Raw genomic sequence first — 21,440 nt, 5'->3', positions numbered from 1 at the left:
CATTATCATTAAAATATTATGCCCCCTTGTACTGTCATGTTTCCCACCGGTCAGTGAGACATGATCTAATCTGACAGCAATGCATTAGTTTCTCATCGTGTCGCTGGTTATCCTCTGCTCTGCCAGTGTTGTTGATGTTTCTGGAGGAGGCGTGGCTTCGGAGAGCGATTTACCGGGAGGGTGAGGTCTTATGCATTCAAAGCAAGCTTGCTATGCTAACTTCTCCTAAATCACCTACCCTACCTTTTGCTATTTAATCTTAGTTTCAATGTAAAATCTGTAATTTAATTAAAAAACAACAACATTAGTCTGTTGTTTTAAAAGATTGTTAACAGTAGTTAAATTCTCTGGTCTTCGGTTGTAAACTAAGACTTCTTATAATGTCTTCTGTGGAAACTGCAGCATTAGAAACAAAGGTTTAGTGGTTTAGAAGATGAATCTTATTCAATTTAGTAACTAAGCTAATTAACCTGTAGAGTAGTTAGTAGTTTAATAGTGTTGGGTCAGGTGATGAATGATTCGTTCATTGCGTCTGTCATGTTACTAAAGAACGAAAGACTCGGAAAGTGAACTTATATTAGTGTTTATGTTTTGCTCCGATATAATGATTTTCTAATTTAGAATATTATCAAAGATTGTGTAAACATTTAACATTTTAAATCTGTTCGAATGAATGAAATGACACAAAGATTAATAAATTTTATTGAATGAGAATGAACAGGAGAGTCATAAAAATTATCAGATCTTTTTAACTTGCACTGCATTGAATCTTTTCATCGTTATTATTTGCTGCTTTCTCAGCGAACTGTTGAAAAGCTTCATTTGTCAGTCAGGAGTTTGTGGTAAAGCTGCTATTCCTGCAGTAGGCTAACGGTAACCAACAGCTCCCCAGTATGTGTAGAGTCTTTTTATTGTTTCTCTTTTCTCTTCACAGAATCGCTCCCGGCTGCTGATGGGGAATACGCTGCGGTGCGACCACGGACAAAGAGGAAGAAAAAGGAGGAGGAAGAGGAGGTCCAGAATGGCGAGGTGACATTCGCTTCGAACCACTCAGTCACTCCAATGCAGCCTCAGGAGGAGAGAAGTATTTACGCACAGGTACAAAGACGCTAGTCTCACAATAACAAGATCGCACTTTACCTGGGAAACCAAGTGCTTTTTTCACTTATGTTTGACTTTGTGAGTTTTATGGATTGTATTAAGCACATATCTCTTTGCAGTTGTAAATTATTTTGTGTGATGTATTGTATGTTGATATGAACTGTAGAGCAAGGGCTTCATGAGATGGTTAATAAGCAAGAGAATGAAAAGAAGAGGAAACCAAATGCAAGTTATTTTTTCTCAATCTACTGAGCTCTTCTATTTTTAGCACTTCTCGATTACCAGCTGCGACTTTATGACGCCCAGGAAAGCTTAAACGTGAGTCAGCTTGTAATCATGAATATTGAGGAGGTCATCGAGTTGCTCAATAATCATGAAAGCAGCAGTTTGGTGATTTTGAATCAATAAAACATTTTTAGTTCAAAATTCTAAATATAGTAGTTATGAAGAGAGTTTAAGGGTGATATGAGAGAGTTAAAACGAGGGGTTAAAACAGTTCAAATATCTGCATTCGTCTGTCTGGAGTGTGTTGAAACAGTCACGTGCTTTTAACCTTTAAATCAGGGTCAGAAAATAAAAACATTCAAAACAAAATGAAACAAAAAAATTCAAGATGAAGTGGAAAAAATTGCAACTGCACAATTAAACAATTGATTATCACTTATTCAATTCTTTGCGCTGGTGAATTTCCTCATCATAAACAACACTGTGCAGAAATTATGTACATAAAAGATTCATTTTGTGGCTTTGGTGATATAACGGGAGTCATTGACCAACATTGACCTGGCCATTTACCCCGAACCCAGACACAAAAAAGTTTCATGTTTTCATTATTCAAAATTAATAATCATTATTACAATACCAAGAGCAATAATATATTTAAAATGTTGTCATAATATTGCAGCCATATTGGCTCCTGTTTTTAAACATGTAATTTAGATACAAGTTTAAACATTCAACTGTTATTGGCAACAGTTTCAAGTATTTTAATTGATTGAAGTAATTGGTTAAAATAAAGTATTTATCTTTGAATACAACACAGATGCTATTATTAAGGTGGTGACAAAAATTATCCTCATGAATGTTTTCCTAAATGGAGAAGTTCATTTCTGAACTGTTTTACTGGTACTTCTGTTTACAGATAAATATTGCATTAATAATGTCTTAAATGTAATTCCTCTAATACTGGAAATGATCTGAGAAAGGCCTGATAATGTCTCAGGGTTTGCACACATAACTGTTCAAAGTACTGAAGTGTTGGTTGATAGTAAATTGTATTTGTTTCTACTCGCTAAACTAGTCCAGGGTTCAATTTCCAGAAAAAAAAAGAAGGAAAAATAAAAATGCATTCAAAACAGTTGAATCTTTATTGTTTTTAATGAAAATAAGTGTTTTTTTTTTATTTAATAATAATTAATAGATTTTGTCACCCAGCTCTTTATATTGTTTATATTGTTGGATATACATCGTAAACTAAACAAGATATAAATGATAAAAATGTTTTATTTCTAAGTGAAAATTGTTTCTATACCACCTTTTTAAGAACATATGAGTAACAAAATAGTGGACATGTATCAGTCTGGAAAGGGTTATAAAACCATTTCTAAGACTTCGGGACTCCAGCGAACCACGGTCAGAGAGCCAATATCCACAAATAAAGAAAACTTGGAATAGTGCTGAACCTTCCCAGGAGTGGCTTGCCTAAGAAAATTACTCCAAGAGCAAAACGACGACTCAAAGGAGCTCATAAAAGAACCCAGAACAACATCTAAAGAACTGCAGGCCTCACTTGCCTCAGTTAAGGTCAGTTTTTGTAATTCAACAATAAGAAAAAGACTGGGAAAAAATGGCATCCAGGGGAGAGTTCCAAAGCAAAAGAATGATGGAAGCATGAATTCTGAATCCGAAAATCTTTAAGGAGAATGTTCAGCCATCAGTTTGTGACCTCAAGCTCAAGTGCAATTGGGATCTGCAGCAGGACAATGATCTCAAACACACCAGCAAGCCCACGAATGGCTCAAGAAAAAATTAAGGTTTTGTAGTGGCCAAGTCAAAGTCTGGACTTAAATCCAATTGAGATGCTGTGGCATGACCTTAAATGGTCCATTCATGCTCCCATTTGGATGAATTAAAACAATTCTGCAAAGAGTGGGCCAAAATTCCTCCACAGCGGTATGAATAACTCATTTCCAGTTATTGCAAATGCTTCATTGCAGTTGTTGCTTCAAAGAGTGGCTCAACCAGTTATTAGAATTCAAGTGCAACAAGTATGCAAAATTTAAAAGTATGCATTTCCTGTGAAGCTGCTTTGAAACTGTGTATTATGAAAAGAGCTATATAAAGTGAAAGTTCTATGACATACAGCCAAGTATAGTGACCCATACTCAGAATTCGTGCTCTGAATTTAACCCGCCCAAAGTACACACACACAGCAGTGAACACACACACACCATGAACACACACACAGCAGTGGGCAGCCATTTATGCAGCTGGGAGAACCCACAACCTTAGGGTTAGGAGTCAAACTGTCTAACCACTAGGCCACGACTTCCCCTAACTATATAAGTAAGGGCTATACAATCATTTATCCCTCAATATTAATATACATTGATCCATGTTTTCTCTTTTCCTGCTGCAGTGTTTTCAGTGTGTTGGAGTTCTGTTACATCACTTCCTTCAGCTCGAGTTGTGATGGTTATGAATGTAAGGTTGATTAAACCATTGTTTTCGCAAACACTGTCTATTAATGCTTAGTTTTAGCGGTATGGGGTTGATTTCTTAAACATGGTTTCCTGGTCATGTCATGTGACTTCCTGTTTGTGAAAGGAAACATCTCATTTCTGCAATAGGTGAATGCTGTAAATTGTCTACATGCATCCATGTGTTTAATTAAGTCAGCTCTGAAACATTTAGCTCTATTATATGTGGGTCAAAAATGAGGCGTCACGTTTTGGTAAAATTAACAAAACTGATTTTATATACACAGAGCAAATGTGAAATGCAAGTAAAGTGTCTGCTTTAATGTTTCAGATGATTTATGTGAAAATAAAATGTCAAATACGGTGAAATAATGCACAACAGATTAATGTGAAACAACATACATATTCTGACCTTTACTTGTTAAAATATTCAGAAGAACAAATGATCATACAGAATTTAAATTTTAAATGCTCAAAATTGAACTCTGAACTGTGTGGATGAACTGTGATCCTAAAATAAAGTATTTTAATGAAATCGAATGATTCTTGTTCTAAATAAGCCTGATGTGTTGTTGTTGTTTTTTGGTTTTTTTTATATAAACAGTTGTTACTCAGAATGACATTTTAGTGGATGTCTTGTCTTCTGTAAATCATGCTAAAAATGTACACACTTCAAGAGAAGACAAGAAAGGAAATAAAGTCCTACTCTATCTGGATATTAAGAGGAATTAATTAATATGATCAGACAAGTGTTTTATTTTCTGAAGTGTGATTCTTCTTCTAGTATTGTTTCACACTCATTGATATGTCCAGTAAAAGAGTGAGAACTTGTGTAAAATACTAATGTTTGCTTCCTCAATGAAGATACTGAAGTTGAAGCAAGATATTAATCTGTTTTTATTTTTATTTATTTTTTCATATGTGGTGCAGCTCTTATAGGATGAATATGTTCATAAACAGCAGGAAACTGAAGTGAGGATTTATTTTTAAAGCATGAGTCATACATCTATAGTTATTTGTGCACTTACTGTATGTCATCTTTTACCATTTACATAATAAGTAATGGGAAGAACAGACAATCAAATTTTATCATGTTCAAATATTTTTTAGTTCAGATTTTCTCTGAAATAATTTTACTTCAGTTTCTGCAAGAATTTTCAAAAGTTTTAAATGTTTTTTTTCTTAAAGTCTGTATCGTCTGTAAAAAAAATAAATAAAAAAATAAATAAGAATCATATATAAACTTTTAAATTGCATTATGTCCCCTAATTTTATGTTTTTTGCCTAGCATTATGGAGAACTTGGGGAGTAAAGTATTTAATTAATATTAGGATCATCTGACATTTTGATGCTGTTAGATTTGAGTGCAGCCTTCACACTATTGACCATTGACCATGACATCTAGGACGTTTTCAGTAAATATTTGGTCGTTCACCTCACCTTCTGCAACCGTCCCTTGTGGTGTTCCTCAGGGTTCTATTCTTGGCCCTTTATTTTTCTCGCTCTATATGCTTCCCCTAGGCTCCATTCTCCAGAAATATAATATTAATTATCATTGCTATGCCGATGACCTACAACTTTCCCTTCCAATCAAACTGGAAAATGACTCTTCTTTACAACTTCTTTTCTCATGTTTTGACGAAGTGAGAACGTGGATGGCTAAGAATTTTTTTACAACTAAACACTGACTAAACTGAGGTGCTTCTGCTAGGCCCCGCTGCACTCAATACTACTTTTACAAGTAGGTTAGGTCTCCTTAGTGATAACTTAAAACAATATGTAAAAAATCTAGGGGTCCATTTCGATCCATTACTACAATTTGAAATGCATGTAAACACAGTTGCAAAGAGTAGCTTCTTCCACCTCAGATCTGTTGCAAAAGTAAAACATTTTCTGTCTCAAAAAGATCTTAAAATTGTCATCCATGCACTTATCTCTTCCAGGATGGACTATTGTAACTCTCTGTATGTCGGCCTTCCTCAAAGCAATCTATCTCGGCTTTAGATGGTTCAAAATGCGGTAGCCAGATTGTTGACAGGAACAAAAAAGAGGGAACATATTACTCCTGTACTTGCTTCATTGCACTGGGTCTCTATCAAATTCAGAGTTTATTTTAAGGTCCTTCTTTTTGTATACAAGGCATTGCAAAAGTCAGCCCCAGATTATATCTGTGATCTTATACAGCCATATACAACCTCTAGGTCATTAAGATCTTGTAACAGACTTCTTTTATCTGTCTCTCGTTCTCGCTGTAAATCCAAAAGTGACCGAGCTTTCATTTTTGCTGCCCCTGAACTCAGGAACAAGTTTACCCCACATTACAAGGGCCTCTCGATCGCTGTTTTTAAATCAAACTTAAAGCCAAATTTTTACACCCTTGCATTTGAGTGATAGTGTGTACAGTACTTTTTTTTCAGGTCTATATATACATATTTACATTTTATTTCTTTCCCCTTTTAATTTTTCATTGCGGTTGCCTCTTAAGTAACTTTTTATTTTAAAGCACTTTGGATCAACGATGGTTGTTAATATTGTGCTCTATAAATAAAAATTGACGTGACTTAATTATGATGAAATTAATATCATAGTGCTAACCATCTTCAAAATTCTCAACATAAATTGCCAAATTGCTCATTTACATTTAATTTTAGAATGGAATTTGTGTTATGGGTTTTCCACATGCACCGCTTCTACAGAACTGAATTTAAAAAAGGCATGAACTATTATCTTCCTCTTTTCAAAAGATGCAGCGCATTTAATTTAAGCACTTTGTCTGTGGTTTCACAATTCTTCTGTCACTCCCACCAACCAAACTTACATCTCCTTCTCAACATGGACAGCGGGTACTTTTCAAAGAAATTATAATTACTAAATATATTTATATAATTATAACTAAATAAAATATAATCAGACAAATCTCACAGCATAAACTTGCAGGTTCATTTAGCTTCCTCTTTCTAATTTTAAACAACACAACTGGTGTTCTCATTGGCTCAAGGCACCAGCAAGCTCCGCCTCCCTTCTGACGAAACTCCTCCTCCAGCTCAACCACACTCTACACCACTCCTTTCTTGTCCTTCATTCATGTCTTTCTCTGCTGTCATCACAACAGGGTTTTATTTCCACATTCTGTAGTTGTAGTTCCTGAAGTCAGCTATAGAGATTATTGTGCCGGATTTCTATTTGTGTGTCAGATTCCACTCACTACAGTTACTGTATTTAAACCAAGACTCCCAGGGTCAACAGGGTAAAATTAACAATTTAAGGATTGTAGACTTTTTTTTTTTTTTTGCATTATATTTTTTAAATGTTATACTTACAGTTGCAAATGATGCATTATCTAAATAAATATGCCCAAATTTGCATCAAGCATACTTTAAATAAGCTAAAAAAAAACTGTCCATCCACTACAGATCATGCATTAACATTAACATGATTAATATTGATTATTTCTCTTGAGAGGCTGATGGAGAATACTGGTGTGGTAAACCACTTTCCTATTCCTGTCACACTTTTGTTTCCTCCTAAGATGTTCTGTTTGTCTGATGTTAACCACACGACCTCATCTAACACGGTGTACCTTTAAGTTACACTTCCACTTAAAATGTGATTACATTACTCTGGTAAAATAAAGTCAAATGTCAAATTAAAATAAAATGGTTTAAAAATTGTTTAATTTCAGCTAGTTATGGAGGTAAAATCTTGCATTTTCATTTAGTTTAACTTGAAGAACTAAAATAGCTCAAACAGAAATAGAAGTTAATAAATTATGTAGACATATTTAAAGGGGGGGTGAAATGCTATTTCATGCATACTGAGTTTTTTACACTGTTAAAGAGTTGGATTCCCATGCTAAACATGGACAAAGTTTCAAAAATGAAGTTGTACGTTTGAAGGAGTATTTCTGTTCCAAAAATACCTCTTCCGGTTTGTCACAAGTTTCGGAAAGTTTTTTTCGAGTATGGCTCTGTGTGACGTTAGATGGAGCGGAATTTCCTTATATGGGTCCTAGGGCACTTCTCCCGGAAGAGCGCACGCTATTTTTACAGAGCATCAACGGAGTTGTGCAAGTGTTTGTGTTTGTTCCCTGCATTTCGAAGATGCTTGTTTTAATAAACAAGTTTGACGACGGATTTGCACATCGTTTATTTCTTAAGGATAATGCAGTCCCAACGAAAAAGGGTCACGATCGTGTGTTGGAACCACAGGTGGTGAGTAAAACTGCTTCAAATATCTCTGTGTTGTTAACTTAGCTATCAGATCGTAAGCACATTAAGTAAACAACATGCGATGTTGTCATCAAACTGCACTTTCCACATGTACAGCTTAAAAAAAAAAAAAAGACGACATAAACTGGAACTTAGTCATTTTCCAAAACCGCTAAGCAAATATATACAGTTTCAGTACATACCACATAGAGACGTTGTTTGCTGATGCTGCTCTTGTTAAATTTCAGCCTCTGGATCTGATTCTGGATAATAAATATACGCTGAATCTGACTGTTAGCCATGGTTTGTTTTGGTTGGTTTTGTCCTCACGGTAATGTCACAGCTTCCACATGCTCTCAACACAAAAGCCTACTGGCGCTCGTGATTCTTTAGCTCCGCCCACACGTCACGCCTCCAGCCACTCATGTTTTTCTGGGAAAAATCGGTACAGACTATGTTTCTCTTATAAATATAATAAAACTAAAGACTTTTTGGAGTTATGAAGGATGCAGTACTACTCTATAGGTACTCAAGATTAACAGGATATTGAGTGAAAACGAGCATTTCACCCCCCCCCCCTCTTAAAAATAACAATAACTAATCAAATAACAAAAAAAGCACAATAAACTATTTAGGGAAGGCAAGTTTATTTATATTTCACTCATTCATTCGTTCATTTCATAAAATGATTATACATAAAATACAGTGCAATCAGACATCGTAATCTCTAACAAAAAAGTGCTACACTTTGTTGCCTTGTCACAAAGTGTAAATGTTTTATATTGTTGTTGGTTTAGTCATTTATATAGTAGGCATAGGTTAATAGTAGTATTGCATCCTTCATATCTCCAAAAAGTCTTTAGTTTTATTATATTTATAAGAGAACGATAGTCTGTACTGATTTTTCCCGATCAGCTCTGATCAGTGAAGTCTGTTGTGCTCTCAGTGCTCTGCTATACGGGAGCGCTCTCTTCCGGCAGAAGTGCCTCAGGACCCATATAAGGAAATTCCGCTCCATCTAACGTCACACAGAGCCATACTTGAAAAAAAAACTTTCCGAAACTTGTGACAAACTGGAAGGAGTATTTTGGGAACAGAAATACTCCTTCAAACTTCATTTTTGAAACTTTGTCCATGTTTAGCATGGGAATCTAACTCTTTAACAGTGTAAAAAACTCAGTATGCATGAAATTTGCATTTCACCCCCCCCCCCTTTAACTAATCACTTATAAATGCCTTACAACTTAATGTTATTATAAAGTGTTACCAAATGATCATACATAAATTAACATGAAGATTTAGGCTTGTTCCACACTGCAAGTGTAAGTATTGTAAAAGTGAAACTGACACAGATGGAAAGTTTCACACTGATGATGTGTCTGTGTTCTGTGTTATTAAGCTGCGGCTCTACACAGAAAATAATTCAACAAAGCAAAGCTATAAATGATTGAAATCATCCGGATTCAGTCAGATTTACCTAATACAAACTTATCTGCCGCTGCATTTTACTTCCTTTTGACTAATGGATTTATATATTTTGTCAACAAACGGCTAAATAATTTACTTCATTATTTTAATGAATTGAATGCTTCACTTCGCCATCACTAGCAATAAGATCCATATGCAGGCAAAGTCTTTAATGGACAAAACAGGCACAGAGTAGAGCAAACACAGGCGAGGGTCAAAACCAAAAGGCAAAAGTACAAAAGGCAGGCAAGGGTCAAAGCACAAGGAAAATCCAACAAAAATAAATGTTCAAAAGCAATAAAAGATATGGCGAGTGTTAGATTATTTCATGATCTCTGTCAGGTATTAATCTGAGTTTGCCTCCTGGCAATCCTCCTCCTTTCTTACACGTCCTCTTCCACAGGTGTTTCCTGTTTTTCCTACATATGACGTGTTTAGTCTTTTCTTTGTCTTCTTTGATCTCTCTCCTTGTCTCCCTCCTCCCATCTGTGTTTTCTCTCTCTCTATGCTTTAGTCTTATGTCTCTTTACCCAAATGTAAATGCGCATGCGCAGATAATGCCTAAAGGTGAATCGGTGAAGATTGGTGGGGGGACCTTTTAGGCCCAGGTTGATGAGTTTGGTGTAACCTTTGCATAAACTTGAAAAGCTCAATGCCAGTATTATTCCTTATATGTCCAGTTATTCCTGATCACATGTATGTTATATATAACTTGTTGTTTTGGCTTATATACAACACATATGTAATCCGTATCTCATTGGTTGAAAAAGATCATACCACATTTATTTTATCCTATAAAAACTCAGTGTATAACAATAAAGATTTGAAGTGAAGGTATATTCAGATCTTGTGTCTGTCGTGCCTTTTCTTCCCACGGCCGTGAACACTTCTGAAGGACTGAGAAAACTTTTGAAGGGAAGACATAGAATGGGACCATTTTGATACTTTACCAAATTTAACAGCGAGACATTGCAAAGGAACAAGGGAGTCTATTTATAGTGTGAGAGGCGGAAGATGAGCTTGTGAACAGGAGCTCAGAATCAAGAAGAAGGCTCCCTCACGTGGCGGGTGTCTGGAGTAGCAGGTTTGGGTGTGTATATGACATTACTCCCATTTTTAGACCCATCTCAAGGGTGTGTAGAAGTGTTGGTTTGGGGCCTTCTCCTGGGTTTGGGTTGAGGTCAATCCGGGTCATGGGCAACTGTCATGACAAATAAATAAAATAAAATAATAATAAAAGCCATTTCATAATAGAAAAAAAATAATTTTTTTATTATTATTATTATTTAATTTAAAAATAGAATTGCAATAAAGCCTGATGGAATAACAACCATCAACAGAACAAAAGACAAGAAACAACTCGATTCAGGCAACATCCTGATGACTGCGCCAAAAACAAGTGATCGAATCAGGAATACCAGATCTACCAGGAATACTCATTTTGTTCTGAGACCCAAAACTGTTTTACTCAGAAGCCTTCAGACAGACTGGGAGGTAAACAGAGGAATCCAGGGAGGAGCATAAAGCAGGATACACATGATGATAAAAAGAGCAGGATTTGCTGAATAATCTTACCTGTGTTGTTTCAATGCTCAGACTTTATCAACAAGTGTTGTTATATCAAACTGAAAACAAGATTTAATCACTGCTTCACAACATCATTCTGGACATTAAAACTGGAAATTGAGATTTTCTCTCATTTATTTTTGTGTGTATATGACATTACAGAGAAACTGCTCTCTCTGTGTGTATGTGTGTGTGTGTGTGTGTGTGCGTGCGTGTGTGTGTGTGTTTCACACTACAGTAAGTGTGCTGTTACTGTCTATGTGCGGATTTATTACACATTTATTCAGACTCAAAGCATTATGGGTAGAATCTCTCATCAATCTATTCTGATTCATCAACACAGTTTCACTGATGATCCATATGCAACATAAAACCCAGGATAGATCGGCTGAGTGAATGTGGTCTGGACTGTGTGGATGAGGCTCATTGTGTCAGAGACGCTGTAGAAGGACAGAGTTCCTGCTCTGTGATCCACAAACACTCCTATTCTCCTGATGATGGACTTCACAGGGAGATAAGTCTCAATGTTATTGTGTCTGAATAAGTAACTGGAGGGAGAGCAGTACAAACTCCAGCACTGATCATTATATCCAAACAAACACTCATTACCCCGTCCCTTCCTGCTGATACTCTTATATGACACTGATATACACACACCAAATATACCACTCCACTCAATCTCCCAGTAACAGCGTCCACACACACTCTCTCTGCACAACCCCTGGAGATAATAATCAAATCTGTCTGGATGATCAGGATACGACTGATCTGTGTCAGTGTATGTAATCACTCTTTTGTTCTCAGACAGACGGAGGTAATTATTCACTGTGTTCAGATCCGGAGTGAGCTGATGTGAATCTGATGGAGATAAAACACATCAGAATCAGGAATTATGAATCTGTTTGATCTTTTCATGTTCTTGAACTATTCATGTTCAGTGTATCATCAGTGTCTCAGTACAGATAACCAGATATACTTTGCAAATCATCAATTACATCATCAGTTATAAAACTCTTCTTTCACCTTCTACAGGAAGAACATGAACACACTCAGAGAGTTTTTCTGCTTGTTTTCTCACTGACTTACATTGAAGAAAGTCATCCCGGGTCTTGGGAACAATGTTGGTGAGTGTGACTGTGGAAATCAACAGACAGACATGGACAGTGTGATTCTCATGATCCTTCATCCATTCCTAAGACATTTCTATTATGATGTTCTTAATGATATGAGATGATGAACTCTTTTCAGGGTCGGATTAACATAAGGGCTTGGCGGAGCAGAAGTCCAAGGCCTGAATATGGAGGGGGCCCTTGTACTTGCCTGAAGGGTTAAAAATGATTAGAAATGTTGTGAGTCATGGTTTTCTATAGCCCCAGGGCCTAATATGTTTTCTTGATCCTGGCTTGATCCTGGTGAATGTGGTTGTGGAACTCAACAAACATGAACAGTAGCTAAATTTCTATTACCCTTCGAAATTGTGCAAATTGAAATTACGCCTAACGAAAATGTGTCATCTTGTAAAATTGCCCATATTTCGCCAAAAATTGTAAAAGGAATATTTAGCAAAACTGCAACGGAAATATTTGTTCTGCATTTTCAGGTCACTTGACGTACGTAAATAGTCATATGATCCTTCTTTATCGTACTATAACCTCCAAGAAACACGTAATATGTGTTTACCTCTTTCTGAGCTCTCGAAAGTTGTGGCCTAGTGGTTCAAGAGTATGACTCCCAACCCTAGGTGTGTGGGTTTGAATCTTGGGCTGGTAATACCACGACTGAGGTGCCCTTGAGCAAGGCACCGAACCCCCAACTGCTCCCTGGGTGCCGCAGCATAAGTGGCTGCCCATTGCTCCGTGTGTGTGCACTTGGATGGGTTAAATGCAGAGCACGAAATCTGAGTCTGGGTCACTATACTTGGCTGAATGTCACATCACTTTCATCTTCTTGAGCTCCTCTTTGCAGAAATCCTCCAGTTCTCCAGTTTGTCTCTCAGCTGATGGACAGATTCTCTCAGAGCATCAGAAGTGAAGAGAGAACTGAAGGGATTGTCATTTACGTCTGTAGATTCATGAGGTGCTGAGAGAGACTGGAAACTCTACAGAAAACAGAAATCAAACTCATCAGCTCCACATTGCTATTGTTTTTTTCAGCTATTTCTTTTTTTCAAATGAACGAGAGAAATTTGTCCGTGCATGTAAACAATCATATTTCTATTTCCATGTTCAATACTTGGGATGAAATGAATGTTTCGAGACGAGAGCTTTAATGAAGGCTTCTATTAAACTACTATATGGAACACTGTAATGTATATTTGGGCAAATATTTGATATTAATTAGAGATGCACCAATTCGAAATCTTGACTGATTCCAGTTCAGTCAGTGTACTGTTTGACTCCGGGATATTGGTTTGTTTGAACTCAGAGGGAGTGTCAGCCACATTAAAAAAGTTAACAGCTTTAGTCATTTGTGGATTAATGCGTACTGGAGACGTTAACGATTCAGTTCGATTTGGTGAACTGGTTCAAAAAGATCCGGTGACATCGAATGATTTGTTCGCGAACCGGATATGACAAACTGCTTTGTTTTGAACTCTCTCACAATAGACACGGAAGAGAAGACACTGCTTTCAATGCTTCCAAAAATTCTACCTGACCCTCTGATGTCACATGGACTACTTTGATGATGTTTTTCTTACCTTTCAGGACATGGACAGTAGACCGTACACACAGCTTCAATGGAGGGACTGAGAGCTCTCGGACTAAATCTAAAATATCTTAAACTGTGTTCAGAAGATAAACGGAGGACTTACGGGTTTGAAACAACATGAGGGTAAGTTATTTATGACATAATTTTGCAAATTGGGCGAACTAACCCTTTATTTTTTGTTTTATTAAATAATTCATAATGAATCACAATGCATCAAAGTATATAATAAACCATTTCACAATTTCATCAGTTTAAATACTTCATATATTGACGCCCACAAAGAAGGGAAAAAATACAACAAAAAATAGTAAAGACTTTTAACTTAACTTTGGTTTAACTCACTTCATGTAAAAGCAAGAGCTCAATGTAAATCAGCTCTCATAACCTTGCATGTGTGTGTGGGTGTGGGTGTGTGTGTCTGTGTGTGTGTGTGTGTGTGTGTGTGTGTGTGTGTGTGTGTGTGTGTGTGTGTGTGTGTGTGGATGATCAGAGCAAAAAGAAAATCCCAACATGCTCCTGCAACGCCGTTAGCAAATAATGCCTAGACAGCAGGTAACTCAGGTGTCTTTTCTTTTGCCTCTCCCGCAGCTGTTCGAACTCATCCACTCAATGTTCACCCTCTGTTTGTTAAACTTCCCCCACCTTAAGTAATTCGGTACATCCTTCTGTCTCAAACCACCGCAGTGCATTTTGGTCAATGTAGTTCCTGATTTATTTTTGCCACAATATATAGTCCCAGAAATCAAAATATTTCAGCAAATATTTTCAGCTGTAACTCTTGTTTTCTTCTGTAGATGTCACTCAGAACAAAGAAAGTGTTAGATCGCAAACTTTAATTCCACACAGTATAGAATTATATTATTCCTGAATTGAGTTTTAAAAAGTACTTTTTGCAGTTAAACTTTATCTCTGTTACTAAACTATGTGGTAAAAACAAGTGGAATAGTTTAATGACGGTCACTGTTCTTGAGGTAAATATTGTATTTCCAGCAAAATCCGACCGTGTAGTTTAGTGAATCAAGAAAATAAGAATAAAAATAAGAGCACAAACATGACGCTTTAATCTATTGAGATTTATTAATGAATAATCTGTTAATGTTTCATTGATTATTAATAAGTAACTGAATAATTTTAACTAAAAAACATCCCTAATGTATATTTAATGATAAGTTAAGTACAGATAAATCAGATTAAGCTCATTTCAGTCCTGTTGTTCTGAATGAATTGAGATCAGTTGGCTGTGAAAGAGTGTAGTTGTAGTTTTCTCCTGCAGGTGGCGCTCTCTACATCAGCAGCTCTGAGCAGCTACAAACTCAACGAGTCCCATGAGTCTCTGCTCCAGTCAACAGAAGATCACAATCCTCTCTTCATTCACATGTGAATTGACTAGTAATTTTACTGCACTCAGAAACAAATCCTGTCCACTTCTTACTTAAACTAGTTCTTCTTTCTCTTAGTTTCTCTTTTCTCTTTTCTCAAATGTATTACAGTGCAAACTAACAGGATGTGTCTTCCCCCAGAAGAAGAAACTTCCTCTTTCCTCAGTGAAGCGGTCAGATGTTTCCTCGTGTGTCAGTCGAGTGTGAGTCTCGTCGTGAAGACGCTTGTCTTGATGAGAGCCAGAACACAGACGATCTGAAGCAGCGTCACACTCTTCTGCTGGGATTGAGTTCTTCTGAAACTGGACTTTAGAGAAATGATGCTCATCTTTGGACTGATGCTGCTGCAAACTGCTGCATGTGAGTCACTTTCACATCAGACTCTTACGATGCTGATCAATCAGATCAATCTCTGACATAAAAACATTTGAGTTAATATTACATTAAGAGTCTGCAGAGATCTAGTCACAGTGTTTTCTGAGCTTCTGAAACAGTTTGTATCAGTGGAGTATGATAAAATGTGAGAGCAAGTGAGCGTTTAAACACTTAAAACAATGTTAATAAAGAGAGAACTGTCACAGTGTAATAGGATTCAGAAAAAAGTACAGGACAAAGAACAATTCTACATTATAAAAATGTCACGTTAGCATGCATTCAGTGATTTAGAAAATAAAACTATGCAGACTGAGAAAGCATGAGTCTCATTTGAATAAAATTAATATAAAGATGAATGAGAGAATAAAGACATTGTTGAGACATTCCAGTGTTCAACTGACATTTTTAATTAAAGTAAATGTTTGATTGTAACAGATATTTTCTATAACACTCTAATTTGAGTTAAATCTGTGCAGTGACAGGATTATGTTCAGTATACTGTTAATTATAACAGCATTAAAGGGATTTTTCACCCAAAAAAGAAAATTCTGTCATTAATTGTTCACCCTCATGTCGTTCCAAACCCATAAGACCTTCCTGTATATCACAATATATGTGTGTGATTTTCCTGCATGTAAATGTCCATTCAAGTCAGGAGACACACAAATTATACAAATCTATGTTTATTGTGAAGATGAATGTAAGCAGCTGAGTCTACGACTTAAATTATTGACTGAAAGTTAAAATACTCCCAGTTGTAGATGTATGTTACCATGACTGGTCTTCATTTCCAAGTAGTCAAGGATCCAAACAAACAGTCACTAAATCCACATTTCCAGTCCTTCACCTGAACAAATATCTACTATCATATCTATCCCAGTGTAACCGTGTGCTCCTTCTCTCCTGTTATCTGAGGGAAGTCTCCGTCTGTATTATGTAACTGATTACACAAGAATGACCCTCACTGGACGCCTGCATGTAAAAGTTTAAAGTAGAGATGAAATGGTTCTGACAATGAGCATTATTGAGATGAACTGAGATCAGATCAAGAGTCTGTCTGATGTGTTTCTGCAGATGAACTTTAATTCTGTCAATGTTTGTGTAATTTGTGTCTGATTTTAATTCATGATGTCCTAAAATGTTGGAACATTTTTTTGTTTTGTTCTTCAGGTCTGGAGTTAAACTGTAGGTTTGATCAGTCTGATCACTGTTACACAGCTCTGGGACACAAACTCAATCTGATGATGGTGCAGGACGCTAGTAAATATGATCTGTCGATAAAAAAGAGAATAAACAACACAGCAGATGGTCCAGTTTGTCGAGTAAAGAATGGCAGGATGAGGATGAGTCAGTGTGATCTTTATAATAACAGACCTGAAGTGACAGTCATTAATGGGACTCTGATAATAAACCGTGTGAACAGAACAGATTCAGGGAATTACACATTATCACTCTTTCACTCAGACGGCACAGAAACATCTCGAGATCTTCAAGTGATTGTTGAAGGTACAGAAACTCTCTCATCAGACTCACTACAATCTCATGTTCTCCAAAGATCTCTCTCTCGTGCAAATGAATCAGATGAATCTCTGTGAAGCTTTTTATTGCAGCTCATTATTAAATATTTATGAAGAATTCAGTCAACATCATCTTCTCTTTCTTTGCACTGAGTCTGAGACTATTTTAAGAATGAAATACCAGCGTGTTGCTAACTGTGTACTGCATACTGCTTTTAAAAATGACATGTGAAAGCATTTCAGACAGTTATTTGCTTCATTGTTGTCACATGACTGACTTACACTATCATATCAGATATAAATTTAGTTTAGAAATGTTTTGACTGACTCATTTACATAATATCAAGAAATAGTCATGTGACTGTGATGTGTCCCTCCCTCCAGCTCCTATTGGCTCAGTGGAAGTGTCAATCATCTGCTCCTCCAGTGGGGTGATGAGGGTGTTCTGCTCCTCTGATGGAGATCAGCTCCTCTACAGCTGGACTCTGAATGGAGATCCACTGATGGATGGAAACAGCAGCATTGATCTGGATGAGGAAACTGATGGAGACATCAGCTGCAGCGTGAAGAACCACGTCAGTCACGCACAGAAGACCATTAGACTCAAACCCTGTCCTGGTGAGATTAATACATGAATGTCCAGATACATATAGAAACCAGAGAGTTGCAGTTAAACCCACCGGCAACTCTAGCTGCCGCAGTTTATAGCTGTCATTTTCCTTTTGTAAGTATTTTTCTAGATGTTATCCATGTTTTATTTCTCAATGACATGCAAGCAAACAACCAAATAAAGGATTTTAAAGGGAAAAGAAAGGTATTCACTTCCTTCCTGTTACATGAGGCTGTCAGGGTCCTACCCCTACTTCCATGAAGCACAGTGAAGGCAAACCCTCCCAAAGAATTTGATTTTCATATTAAATCATATTTACATAATCATGAAGTCTCTAGAATCATCCAAACAAAACAAATATTCCAGAAGATCAATAGATTTTTGTAAACTTAGTCAAATGTCCAAGCAGCAACTATAGTTGCCGGTGAGAAGATAACTTGTAAGTACATTTCATGGGGAAATGGTTTATACTGTGTTAACAGGTTAATGAATCAAGGTTATTCTGCCTTTTGATTTCATAATATCCCACCTAAAACACAACTTAACCCTTTAACTGACATCTCTACTGTACAGTAGACCTTAATTTGATAGGGAATAAATCTGTCAAAAGGAGGAGATTTCCAGTTTTCATGTGACAGTAGCAGCATGAAGAATGGAAAGATAAAGAGCTAACACATGGTATTAATTGATGTAGATGATCTTTTTCTCCCTTTTATGACATTATGTCTTGTAAGGGGCAAAATATTGAAGCCCCTTTATCATATTTATATGCATTTCATTCTGGTCAAGGACCCGAATACATTTTATGATCAGTAGCTTATGATTCCATTATAATGTTGAAAGTAATGAGTTTATATTTACATTATTATATGAAATCACCTACTACAGTCATTGAATACTATGGGCCTAAAAAATGTGTAATTTTCTTTCAGGTATACCTTTTTTTTGTTATATAGATGTAATATTTTCTTCATTGTACTTATTTTTATTTCTTTATTTTCATTTAACACACTTCTAAAAATGAAAATACCTGCATGTTTAATAATAAGTTAATAAATAAACAGACAAACATGGGTGTAGCCTACAAATGATACTTATTTAAATAATCATATATTTTATACAATAATATCATTAATTTCATGAATATGAAGGACCTTTGTCAGGGTTAATCCTAATCAATATGTGCCTATTCATTAAATATGTGATATTTAAAATATTTACATCACAAAGTATGGAAATATGTTTAAGTAAATGTATGCATCTACTTGTCCCTTCACTGCAGTGCTCCTTGTAGGACACTTATATGAAAACTGCTTACACAAGGGAAAGTTCACCCAAAATAGAAATTGTCTCAACATCGTGTCATCTTCAAGTTGCAAACCTATGAGATTCGTTCTTCTGTTCAGCACAAAAGAGGATATTTTGCAGAAAGTTGGTAACCAAACAGTTAAATGTGTAACTTTCTTTCAGGTGCACCCTTTTTATCATATAGATGTAATATTTTCTTAATTCTATTTATCTTTAATTAACTTATTGATACACAATACACTGTTGGGTCAACTTAATGGCTGATTTTGTCCTGCACAATGTTCTCCATTTAAAGACAAATTAATTTATTGTGTTTTCATATTCAAGAGATTAGATGCAACTTTTGGGGGGTTTGCACTGAATGTTCTTCCACTTTTATGCATAATTTCATTTGTTTATGAATAAAGATTTATCTGTTGAAAACAGTTATTTTGAGATAGATGCCAAATGATCTCCTCCTATTCCAGTTTGACATTGAAGGGGTGAATACAACATATTTGTACATTCTAACACGATGTGCTGATGTTTTATTTCAGAAGAAACTACTGCAGCTGTGACCTCTAGTGTGACCTCTAGTGTGCCCTCTAGTGTGCCCTCTAGTGTGCCCTCTAGTGTGACCTCTAGTTTGACCTCTAGTTTGACCTCTAGTTTGACCTCTAGTGTGCCCTCTGCAGTGACCAGCAGCACACAGACATCAGAATGTGGTACGAGTTTAACAAACACACTCCTGGAAACATGAAGAAGGGTTTTGTATTGTGTCTAATTCTTGTTGTTCAGTGTGTTCAGTGTCTCTGGTGTTTGTTCTGGTCCAGAGTCTTGAACTGATGGTTCTGTTCGGTCTGTTAGGAGCTTTTCACATCTACATGAGACACACATCAGGTGAGAGACATTTATCATCATCATTGTGGATTTGACATCCAGATATTAAGAGTGTGAAGATGATGATGATGATGATGATGTGTTTAGGAAAGAAACCGGAAGATCAGAAAGTGAGGATGAGAAGATTTAGAGAAGGACATGAACACACAGCAGAAGATTGATGAGAGCAGCAGCAGATCATCACATCTATGAGAAATAACTTCATAATCTCACAGATTCTCACATAAATCCAGCTTTCAGCTGCCAACAGAAGATCTTATCAAATAAACCCAAGAATTGAATTAAAACCAGAAGATATGAAAAATGAAAAAGAAAAAAAAGTTTTATTTTAGAAGATTATGTTCTGGACATTTGTGGTGCTGATGTTTTTTTATTTATTTATTTTTTTTTATTATTTGTCTTTAAACTAGGATACTTTTTATTTCATCCCTGTTCATCCAGACTCTATCTCAGATCTATCAGGTTGTGATGTCATACTGTGTGTTTATTTTCATATTTCTGCTCTTGCTCTTTTACTTTATTCTGTCATGGCTGATTTCTTTCATTTACAGGTCTGTTTAGATCTATTTGAAGCTCTTGATCTGTTTCTCAGTTTTGTAGTGTCTGTGGTTTTTCTTGAATTTTCTGCTGACTTGTAACAGATATAACCACATTCATGTATTGTTTTTGGCAAGATGTATGCATCATAGAACACTGCTAAACAAGCCTTTCTTTTTTGAGTGAAATGTCAATATAAAACATTTAGAAATTAAATGTGAAATTTGAAATGTGTTCCTGTGGCTCAGTAGAAGAGCATTGCATTAGCAGTGCAAAAGTTCATGGGTTTGATTCCCAGAGAACACACATGCTGGTAAAATGTAAAGCCTGAATGAACTGTAAGTTGTTTTAGATAAAAGTGTCTGCTAAATGTAAATAGGTGAAACAGTATTTGCAGTCAAAAGTTGCTCATAATTTTTTTATATTTTAACACAGTCAAATAACATTTTATCCAACAGAAAGCACACATCAATTAATTTACTGAGCATAAGAAAACATGTATAAAAAACAATAAATCCAGACAGAAATCAAAAGATTTTTAGCAAATAAGTTCAGCTTCAACTCTTGTCTCCTCGAGCAGATGTCGCTCAGAATGAAGAAAGTTTGTTTTGTGTTTGATAGCAAACTTTAAGAGCATAGTAGGGGTGTAACGCTTCACTCGTTTTTATCGATGCATGCATTACATGACGATGCATGATTTTTGAATCGTGAATCGTCGATAATCAATATAAAATGCTAAGAATCTACTGAATCACGATTTGAATAGTGATTAAATGCTTTCAGAATATATGCACATTGCATTACTACAATTACGAATGAATGGAGACCTTGAACAGTGTTTGTGCCTCACATCTCTTTTTCACGTGCTCCTCAGACACATTTTATGAGCATCTGATGTGTGATCTCTCCTCAGGACTCGTGGCAGTAATGCTTAAGTGAAGTTTTACTTTTCTGTATTTTTCACTGGCTCTTGGTCATACAGACCACATTACCTGAGCATTTATTGCATGGATGGAGCAAAAATGTAATGTGTCTAAAGCATTCACAGTTCCACTGGATGATAAATGTTCTTTTAACAATGTTGT

The 21,440-nt window shown here is 36.1% G+C and overlaps 2 protein-coding genes across 4 annotated transcripts in view; both read left to right on the top strand.

The window, feature by feature from the left end:
- Positions 1 to 1,765, top strand: part of LOC113114360 (uncharacterized) — a 575,280-nt gene extending 573,515 nt beyond the window's left edge. For both annotated transcript variants that reach the window (XM_026281273.1, XM_026281274.1), the window contains one exon: positions 935 to 1,765. In XM_026281273.1, coding sequence (XP_026137058.1) covers positions 935 to 1,033 — 99 coding nt within the window. In that variant the 3' untranslated portion in view covers positions 1,034 to 1,765. The remainder of the gene's footprint in view (positions 1 to 934) is intronic.
- A 13,504-nt stretch (positions 1,766 to 15,269) lies between these two features.
- Positions 15,270 to 21,440, top strand: part of LOC113114333 (uncharacterized) — a 30,316-nt gene continuing 24,145 nt past the window's right edge. Inside the window, exons 1-3 of one of the 2 annotated variants that reach the window (XM_026281245.1) lie at positions 15,270 to 15,489; positions 16,675 to 17,010; positions 17,406 to 17,639. In XM_026281245.1, coding sequence (XP_026137030.1) covers positions 15,447 to 15,489; positions 16,675 to 17,010; positions 17,406 to 17,639 — 613 coding nt within the window. In that variant the 5' untranslated portion in view covers positions 15,270 to 15,446. The remainder of the gene's footprint in view (positions 15,490 to 16,674; positions 17,011 to 17,405; positions 17,640 to 21,440) is intronic. The other variant, XM_026281246.1, reaches the window with a different exon arrangement.

This window comes from Carassius auratus, chromosome 14 (genome assembly GCF_003368295.1).
Source record: "Carassius auratus strain Wakin chromosome 14, ASM336829v1, whole genome shotgun sequence".
NCBI lineage: Eukaryota > Metazoa > Chordata > Actinopteri > Cypriniformes > Cyprinidae > Carassius > Carassius auratus.
This window is presented reverse-complemented; position numbering and strand designations above follow the sequence as displayed.